Source organism: Erinaceus europaeus, chromosome 17 (genome assembly GCF_950295315.1).
Source record: "Erinaceus europaeus chromosome 17, mEriEur2.1, whole genome shotgun sequence".
Lineage (NCBI taxonomy): Eukaryota > Metazoa > Chordata > Mammalia > Eulipotyphla > Erinaceidae > Erinaceus > Erinaceus europaeus.
The window spans coordinates 70,535,781-70,545,653 of NC_080178.1; the positions used below are offsets into that span (position 1 = coordinate 70,535,781).

At 45.5% G+C, this 9,873-nt stretch overlaps 1 protein-coding gene across 1 annotated transcript; it reads left to right on the plus strand.

Moving 5' to 3' along the window:
- The first annotated feature begins 670 nt into the window (after positions 1 to 670).
- CCDC179 (coiled-coil domain containing 179) lies at positions 671 to 8,758 on the plus strand. The gene is made up of 4 exons (XM_060177018.1): positions 671 to 749; positions 2,524 to 2,568; positions 5,457 to 5,561; positions 8,602 to 8,758. Exons 1-4 carry the CDS (start codon positions 705 to 707, stop codon positions 8,608 to 8,610), a joined length of 204 nt encoding a protein of 67 aa, XP_060033001.1. The 5' UTR covers positions 671 to 704; the 3' UTR covers positions 8,611 to 8,758.
- Positions 8,759 to 9,873: the final 1,115 nt, after the last annotated feature.

Genomic DNA, 9,873 nt, shown 5'->3' on the forward strand with positions numbered 1-9,873 from the left:
TTTTTTAAAAAAAAGAAATGAACAGGAACTTATTAGCCCAGAGTAGAGAGTAGATTAGAGGGGCCAGGTGGTGGCACATCTGGTTCAGGGCACATGTCATAATGCACAAGGGCCCATGTTCAAGCCCCACTTCCGCATCTGCAAGGGGAAAGCTTTGTGAGCGGTGAAGCCGTGTTGCAGGTGTCTCTCTGTCTCTCTTCCTGTCACCCCCATTCTCTCTTTCTGACTGCCTCTATCATAGGTAGATAGATAGATAGACAGAATGACAGATAGATGACATAGATAGATAGGTAGATAGATACATAGATACATAGACAGACAGATAGAATGATATATAGATGATAGATACATAGATAGAATGATAGATGATAGATAGATACATAGATAGAAAGATAGATGATAGACAGACAGACAGACAGACAGATAGAATAAAAGAGAGAGAATAGGTTAGAAGTGATCGGTACTTTGTATTCTTCAGTGCTGCACAGACCTGGAACAATGGTGGTAGCCTGACAGCCCTAGCTGAACAGAAGCTGTTTCCCCACAGCTGACAGGTGACCCAGACTCAGGGACCCCGGAAGGCTTCTCAGGGAGGGTGGGGCTGGGGCAGGATAAAGAGCATTGTGATGAGACAGGGCAGGGTGGGGCTGTCTTGAGCGGGCTGCTCCAGACCCAGCCGTCCCCCAAGTGGGAGACCCAACACCATGTGCCTGTCCTGCACGGAGGATGATGACACCCAAGTCAACCCGGTGAGTTGGCGGCATGGGTGCTGCTCCAGCTGGGCGTCTCACTGCCACACGGGGGGCTGGAGGCTGGCTGCTTGACACACACACTCACGTTCAGGGGCCAGGTGGTGGCACGCCCAGTTGAGCGCACATGTTACAGCGCACAAGGACCCAGGTTCAAGCCCCCGGTCCCCCACCTGCAGGGGGAAAGCTTCACGAGTGGTGAAGCAGGGCTGCGGGTATTTCTCTGTCTCTCTCCCTATCACCCTCTTCCCTCTGGATTTCTGGCTGTTTCTATCCAATACACAAATAAAGATAATTTTTAAAAAAACTCATATTCAGATGAAGAGGCTTTCTGGGTCTTTTGGCTAGATGTTCAGCTCAAGATGGGAGACAGAAAGGCCACTGAATGTTTGAGTTTTAAATCAGAGGAAGGAAGGACAGCCCCACAGACAAACAGCCCGACTCCTCGTGACTCCAGACACCATGCGGGTCCCTCACTGACTCAAGACTGGGGACTGAGACCAGCTCTTCAAAGAACAGGATGGCACCACTTCACTCAAGATGCCAGCATAAACAGGACTCCTTTTTTCTTATTTTGTGTGTCTAAAATTATTTATTGTTAAGATGAAAAAAAAAGCAGGGGAGGCAGCTAATGGTTATGCAAACAGACTCTCATGCCTGAGGCTTTGAGGTCCCAGATTCAACCCCCCCCCCATACCACCATTAGCCAGAGCTGAGAAGGGCTCTGGAAAAGAAAAAAAGGCACATTAAAGAACTTAAAAAGATAATTTCTCTATGCCTTAAGGGTGCCATGTAGATTATTAAGCTCTTGGAAAAATTTCCATGTTACATATGTAGGAAGTGTTACTATTATCCTTAAAACCATATATATAATTTTTATTCATAAAATGAAAATATTAACAATACCATAGGATAAGAGGGGTACATTTCCACAGAATTTCCACTGCCAGAAATCCTTATCTTTTAAAAAAAAATCTTTATTTATTGGATAGAGACAGCCAGAAATCAAGAGGAAAGGGGGAGATAGGGAGAGAGAGAGAGAGAGACAGAAAGACACCTGCAGGCCTGCTTCACCACTTGTGAAGCTTTCCCCCTGCATGTGGGGACCGGGGGCTTGAACCCGAGTCCTTGCGCATTGTAACATGTGTGCTCAACCAAGTGCACAACCACCTGGCCCCTAATCCTTATCTCTGTAAGTTCTTTAATGTGCCTCCCCTCCCCCCCAGCCCTGCTCAGCTCTGGCTAATGGGGGTACGGGGGGGTTGAATCTGGGACCTTGAAGCCTCAGGCATGAGAGTCTGTTTGCATAACCATTAGCTGCCTCCCCCTTTTTTTAAAAAATATATATTTATTTTCCCTTTTGTTGTTGTTGTTGTTGTTATTGATGTCGTCATTGTTGGATAGGACAGAGAGCAGGGGAAGACAGGGGGAGAGAAAGATAGACACCTGCAGACCTGCCTCACCGCCTGTGAAGCAACTACAGAGCTACTGCCTGACTCCCTGCTTTTTTTTTTCCTTAAGTTCTTGTACACATTCTCCTTCTAGAATGAAGCTCACTCTCCTCTGTGCTCCAAAGAATGTGGATCAGAGCTAGTCCCTTTCCCTCGTAACACCCTTCTCTCCAATTTGTAACTTAAGATTTGAATTCTGATGCTACTTCTTGCAACTCTTCAAATGTGCAGGCATGACATGAAACACAAGTCTAGGCTTCCCATGGTACCTGTCTTCTCTCTTGTCTTATGATATCTTCGTGTCCCTTTTACATATTCTGCAGGAAGGACCGAGAGGGCAGCATCCTTCACAGATGATGGCAAAGCAGGTAATGTTGAAAACAAGTCCGGATATTTAGAGAGTATGGCTTTTCCCTTTGTGTGTTGTAGTCTCTGAGATGACAGAATACTTATTAGCCAGATATTCTGGGTTCTCTTTTTCAGCACCTTGAGGGCTTAAGGCTACTTTTAGAATGAGTCCTGACAGGGAGAAGCTCTGTGATGATGCTGGCCGGGGACAAGCAGTTATTCTCTAAGCAAACTTCCTTCTCCTCCTCCTCCTCCTCCTTCTCTTCCTCATCTTCTTCTTTTCCTCTTCCTCCTTTTCCTTCTGCTCATTCTTATTTTCCTCCTCCTCCTCCTCCTCCTTCTCCTTCTCCTCTTCCTCCTCCTGCTCCTTCTTTCCCTGGCTTTGTTATTTAGACAGGAGAAGCATAGCTGGGCCATAGGGACAGCAATTTCTCAGTGGCATCAAGTGCGGCTGCACTGGTTTTCTGCCTGGGTGACTGACAGGGCGAGCTTGGTAAGTTGCTGCTTTGCTCTGTGTTCAGGACCCAGCTGGAGCTTGGCCCCACCACACTGAAGGAAGCTTGCTTCCTGCTCTGGTGTCTTTTGCCCCTGCCCCCCCCCCCTCTCTCTCTCTCTCTGCCCCTATTTAAAAAAAGAAAACTCTATTTTTTCATATTCTCTCCAACTTACTGCTCTTTATTCTTTTATTTTATTTTATTATCTTGATTTATATGCTAGAGATTGCCAGAAATCAAGAGGGAGGGGGAGGTAGAGAGACACCCGTAGCCCTGCTTCACCATTTGCAAAGTTCTCCCCTGCAGATGGGGACCTGGGGCTCAAACCCGGGACCTTGCGCTTTGTAACATGTGTGCTCCACCAGGTGCACCACCGTCTGGCCCCCTTTACTGCTCTATTTAATTTCTTCTTCAAACCGCTCCAGCTTGACACTCTAGGTCTGTGCCAATGGCAGGTGCCTCACAGAAAAGACACCAAGAGCCCTGTGCACAGACAGCACGGACAGGGGCTAGAAAACTTGTGGGGCTTTCTGTTTTTATCTCTACAAGGGAAACTTCTGTGTGGTTTTCAGTGGACCCAGGAGGATGCTTGCATTGCCACGGCTGTCACTCAGGTTCAAGCCCTGGCCCCTGACAATCTGGGAGAAGCTCTGGTGCTGTGGAATCTTTCCGTCTCTCCATCTGTGTCTTGTCTTTTTATCTAAAATAGTCGAGTGGGCATAGTCAGTGGTGCATCAAAGAAAGGCAGCAAAATAAGTGTAATGCCTGTCAGTCTGACACAGTTCTCTCTCAGAGACCTCTGTGCTTACTGAAGCGTGGTTACCAGTACTGCAGCTTGGTAAAGAGGACAAAAACCAACCACTGGCTCTGCTCTCCTAGTCACTGAAATCCATAATCTACTTCAGCACAGGCCAAATTATTTTTTTATTTTTAATTATTTATTGGACAGACACAGCCAGAAATCAAGAGGAAAGAGGGAGGGTGAGAGGTAGAGACACGCCTGCAGCCCCGCTTCACCACTCACAAAGCTTTCCCCTGGCAGGTGGGGCCTGGGGGCTCAAACCCAGATCCTTGTGCACTGTAACAGGTGTGCTCAACCAGGTGTGCCACCGCCCAAATTATTTTATACATTCATCCAGGACCAGGAAAATTTACAGCTTATTGCACAAGAATGAGAAACCTCCTGAGAGGATTGGACTAATACTTATTACCAGGTTGTCTCCCCCATTCATATTTGAAACAGACAGTATCCTAAGTGCCAAGAATGAATTAGAGTAATGTGGATTGAGTTTTGCGTCGGCTGATAAAGAATTGAGGGGGGTCAGGGCAGTAGTGCAGCGGGTTATGAGCATGTGTTGGGAAGCGCAAGGACCAACATAAGGATCCGGGTTCAAGCCCCACCCCCCCGCTCCCCACCTGCAGGGGAGTCACTTCACAGGCAGTGAAGCAGGTCTGCAGGTGTCTATCTTTCTCTCCCCCTCTCTGCCTTCCCTTCCTCTCTCCATTTCTCTCTGTCCTATCCAATAATGATGACATCAATAACAGCAACAGTAACTACAGCAATTAAAAAAAGAAGGGCAACAAAAAGGAAAATAAACAAAAATTTGATAAAAAAAGAATTGAGTAGTTTCCCATTTGAAAGAAATATCTACAAATGCTTCCATATGGATCTGATCTGTGAGCATCCGAGTAAAAACATTTCACAAATTCAAATGATTATTGATGAACCAAAAATGTTATCAGGTTTTTTTGTTTGTTTGTTTGTTTTTTGCCTCCAGGGTTATTGCTGGGGCTCGGTGCCTGCACCATGAATCCACAGCTCCTGGAGGCCATTTTTCCCTTGTGTTACCCTGGTTGTTTTTATCGTTGTTGTGGTTATTATCATTGCTATTGATGTCGTTGTTGTTGGATAGGACAGAGAGAAATGGAGATAGGAGGGGAAGACAGAGAGGGGGAGAGACAGACACCTGCAGACCTGAGTCACTGCCTGTGAAGTGACTCCCCTGCAGGTGGGGAGCTGGGGGCTCGAACCAGGGGCTCGAACCAGGATCCTTACGCCGGTCCTTGCACTTGCGCCACCTGCACTTAACCCACTGTGCTATTGCCCAACCCCCAAGGTTATCTTTTTATGTTATAAAGAGTATGATTACTTGGAGACAGGTGATGGCACACCTGACCGAGCACACACACTACAATGAACAAGGACCCAGGTTCGAGACCCTAGTCCCCACCTGCAGGGGGGAAAGCTTTGCGAGTGGTGAAGCAGGGCTGCAGGTGTCTCTTTGTCTCTCTCCCTATCTCTCTCTCCCTTCTCGATTTCTGTGTGTTTCTAATAAATGAACAGAGGTAATAAAAAAAATAAGTGAATTAATTAATTAACAGTATGATTTCTTCCTTTTTAATTTCTCTGACAGATTACAGATAAACGTATTCAGAGTATGCGAAACCTAAGAAAAGAGAAGAGAAGACTCAGCAAGCAGTTTGCAAGGCCTAATCCTACTCCAGAACCAGGAATCTTAGTAAGTTGACAGTCTTCTGTGAAATATAAGATTCTTGAGTGAGGTCGTAGGTTTCCTTATTTTTTTTTTTTTTTAACTTCATATAATGTTCAAAATGGTGTTTCTTCTCTTTCTTTTGAGAAATATGTTGTCGCAGTCCAGGAAATTGCCTCAAAACTCTGCTGATCCAATTCTCCTCCGTCACTCAGATCTCCTCTGTCATTGTGCTCTGGGCACCATGTGGATTCAGTCTTGCTTTCAACACCTCTGAAATCAGAAAACTCGGCCCATGGCTGACTGTACCTATGCCTATCTTTGACATGGATTCTGATGTTATCAGTCAAACATTCTGTATTGACTGCTCCTTCAGACTGCTCCTTTCTTTTTTTTTTTTTAATGGATGGATAATTTCCCAGGGTGTGGATGGTCACCAGCTACTGACACCCATACTGAGTGGCATCTTGACAAAAGCATAAAGAGAGCTGATGAAAGCAATTCTGTGCAGATGTTTAAGTTGGCCCAATTTTTTCAGTTTCATTTGGATGAAAATCTAAGACAGTGATGCCTGTGTTACATGGCAAAAAAAAGAAAGAAAAAAAAAAGTCTGGTGGCAGGCAGCGTCACTCCTGGTTAAGTGTTCACATTACGGCGCACAAGGATCCAGGTTCAAGCCCCCAGTCCCCACCTGCAGGGGGGGAAGCTTCACAAGTGGTGAAGCAGAGCTGCAGGAGTCTCTCTGTCTCTCTCCTCTCTATCTCCTTCTCCCCTCTCAATTCCTGTCTAGCTTGTAAAATACTGTCAAACTATCTTCTAAAGAAACTATAACAAAACTATATTGTTTTGTATCTCAGTGAGCAATGGATGGGAATTTCTGTCCTAGGTCTTTTGCCAACAATGATGTCCTGATAGTCTCTCCTAGTCACTGTTGTCATTGTTGGATAGGACAGAGAGAAATGGAGAGAGGAGGGGAAGACAGAGAGGAGGAGCGAAAGACACCTGCAGACCTGCTTCACCGCCTGTGAAGCAACTCCCCTGCAGGAGGGGAGCCGGGGTTCGAACTGGGATCCTTATGCCGGTCTTTGTGCTTTGCGCCACCTGCGCTTAGCCCACTGCACTACAGCCCGACTCCCATAATTTTTAATTTTTTAAAAATATTCATTTATTTTCCCTTTTGTTGTCCTTGTTTAATTGTTCTAGTTAGTATTATTGATGTCATTGTTGTTAGATAGGACAGAGAGAAATGGAGAGAGGAGGGAAAGACAGAGAGAGGGAGAGAAAGACAGACACCTGCAGACCCCCTTCACCGCCTGTGAAGCGACTCCCCTGCAGGTGGGGAGCTGGGGCTCGAACTGGGATCCTTACTCTGGTCCTTGCGCTTGGCGCCACGCACGCTTAACCCGCTGTGCTACTGCCCGACTCCCATCTCGCTCTTTTTTAATTTTTGCTTTTGATAGAGGGTGAGAGATAAACAGACACAGACTGAATAGATTGACCTGCAGTACTGCTCCACCACTCACAAACCTTTCTCCCTGCCGGCAGGACCAGGGCCTTAAACCCGGGCCCTCACATATGGTGAAGTCTGCACTCTACTGGGTACACCACTGCCCAGCCCCAGATCTGCTTTACTACTTAAAAAAAAAAAAAAAAAGTTTATTTCTTTATTTAGGGTAGAGAGAAAGGAGCTGAGAGGGGTGGGGGAGATAGAGATGAGGAGAGAAAGATGCCTGCAGCCTTTTTTCACTTCTCACGAAGCCTCCCTGCAGCAGTTGGAGACTGGGGCCTTGAACCCAGGTCGTCTGCACACTGGCTTCCCCAACACAGTCACCACAACATGACTCTCCTTTCCCTGCACTCCACAAAACAGCCTTCATTTCCTGCCCCACACCTGGGCAACACTGAGCCGTAAAGCTGCTGTCACTCAATAACTCTCCTGTTGGTAGAGGGGGCCTTGGCCAACTGACTTGCCAGTTTCAGGGGGTCCCTTTCCTGCCCCAGATGTGAAGCCCAGTGCACAGTTCAGTACCTTGATTCCCTTTGGGAAGTTCCAAACCTGAAGGCAAGGCATAAAACCCCACGATTTCTCTCCTCTGTCTCTGTGTCCCAGGGCCCAGGGCGCCATGCCACTGTGCTGTTCATGGGTGAATGATGGTGCAGCTGTGCTACGTGTATGTCCAGACACTCAGCCCTGGACGGCCCTACACGCCTCCACTCCCCTTCCGGTAATGGTGTGCTCTCCACATCAGTCTAGTCGTACTTTTGGTTTTTATTTTTTTATTTTTATTTATTTATTTTTGCCTCCAGGGTTATTGTTGGGGCTCAATGCCTGCACTACGAATCTATTGCTCCTGGAGGCCATTTTCTCCCAGTTTTTGTTGTCTTTGTTATATTTATTGTTATCATTGTTGTTGTTGATATTGGACAGGACAGAGATAAATGGAGAGAGGAGGGGAAGACAGAAAGGGGGAGAGAAAGGCAGACATCTGCAGATGTGCTTCACCACCTGTGAAGCCACCCCCCTGCAGGTGGGGAGACGATGGGGCTCAAACCGGCATCCTTACTGTACGCTTTGTGCCACGTGTGCTTAACCCACTGCGCTATCGCCTGACTCCACAATCTGGCAGTGTTTTCAATGATGATTTTCTTCATTTATTATTCTTTCAGTAGTTGCTCTAGGAGGGGCTTTATTTGCAAGGGACTATTCATAACACCATCTCTGGATTTTCAAAACTGCTATTTTTCTGTTTCTCCAAATTCTTTCTGCTAGTAGTGTTTGTTGCCTAATTCACACACACACACATACACACACACACACACACACACACACACACACACACATTTTCCTTTGACAACAGTGCTTTCCATATCTGACTACTATGCAAATGGGACCATATTTTCATTTGGATCTCTCTCTCTCTCTCTCTCTTTCTCTCTCTTTCTCTCTCTCTCTATTCAGTTATTTCTGTATAAACAATATTCTCCCTATAACACAGTTTCCAGATAATTTATAGCTTGCATATATATTTTTTTAATAAATCAGAATTTACTTTTTGATCTCTTCTAGTGGTCATAAAGCTGGAATCTATATGGAAGAAGTCAAGAGGCAGACCTATGAAGATGTCTAACATCCAGTGGCATTTTGTGATTTGACTTCCTTTGGCATATATAGATAATACTTTGCCATTTCAACAAAATAAACACAGTGCAACCATTTAACGCCCCTCAGAGGCTAACAAGGGTATGTATGGCACGTAGTATCTTTCTACTGAAGCACCGGACACACACACTACTCAGCAAAGATAGGTTTTCACAGATATTCAGCTAGAGCCCCTACTACACCGAGATAAAGAGATCTCCCCCTCAGCTGTTTTTTGACGTGACGACTGCAGGTAGTCTGTGGGAATTTGGGACTCTTGCCCTGACATCACTAGATGTTCAGTGTCAGATGATTTCTAGCTGCTTATGCTTAAAATGACCATGATGCCAACCTGACTTCCCTGGACAGACGCCCATGTTCCCATGTTCAGCGGGGAAGCAATTCCAGAAGCCAGACCTTCCATCTTCTGCATCCCACAATGACCCTGGGTCCATACTCCCAGAGGGATAAAGAATAGGAAAGCTATCAGGGGAGGAGTTGGGATATGAAGTTCTGGTAGTGGGAATTGTGTGGAATTGTACACCTCTTATCCTATGATCTTGTCAATATTTCCATTTTGTAAATAAAAAATAATTTTTAAGAAGGTGGGACAGCCCTATCAGCTAGCAAATAGTTAAAGCCCCACATAACCCTAAGCTTGTTTTCAGTTAAAACTTCCTCCGCTGTCACAACTCTTAAAAAACAAACAAACAAACAAAAAAACCTGGAGACATATCTAAAGAAATACTTCTTGTCTCCTGATTGGTATTTTTATTTTTTATTAGTGATTTAATATTGATTTACAAAATTATGAGAGAGCAGGGCTATAAATTCCTCACTGTCCCCACCATCAGAGTCCCTTCCATTGGAGACTGTAGTTGCTCTCCCAGGGTCATAGATAGGAGTTGACGATTATTTCTATAACAATCTACATTTATATAATTGCCCTTTTTTTTCCCTGTGGTCCTGCCTTCCCTTCCTTTCTAAGTCACACTCACACCTACACCTATTGCTACTTCCAAATGTCCTTCCTTTTTTTTTCCTCTTCTCTCTTTAAGTCCTGGTGGAGTTGGTTTGGTATTTAAATGACCCTCTGGGAATATCTTTGGCTTCTGCATGTGCCAGGTAGCCTGACAACTTATACACCAGCACTAACAACTGTTTCTCAGTGATAAAGATCAAAGTTGCTGCTTCTCCGCA

What these genes read in the sequence shown, in the direction of transcription:
- CCDC179 (XM_060177018.1), top strand. Translation starts at nt 705, where the DNA reads ATGTGCCTGTCCTGCACGGAGGATGATGACACCCAAGTCAACCCG. An exon ending in ATGACACCCAAGTCAACCCG is followed by an intron (nt 750 to 2,523) that starts GTGAGTTGGCGG and finishes CATATTCTGCAG; the next exon opens with GAAGGACCGAGAGGGCAGCA. An exon ending in CACAGATGATGGCAAAGCAG is followed by an intron (nt 2,569 to 5,456) that starts GTAATGTTGAAA and finishes TTTCTCTGACAG; the next exon opens with ATTACAGATAAACGTATTCA.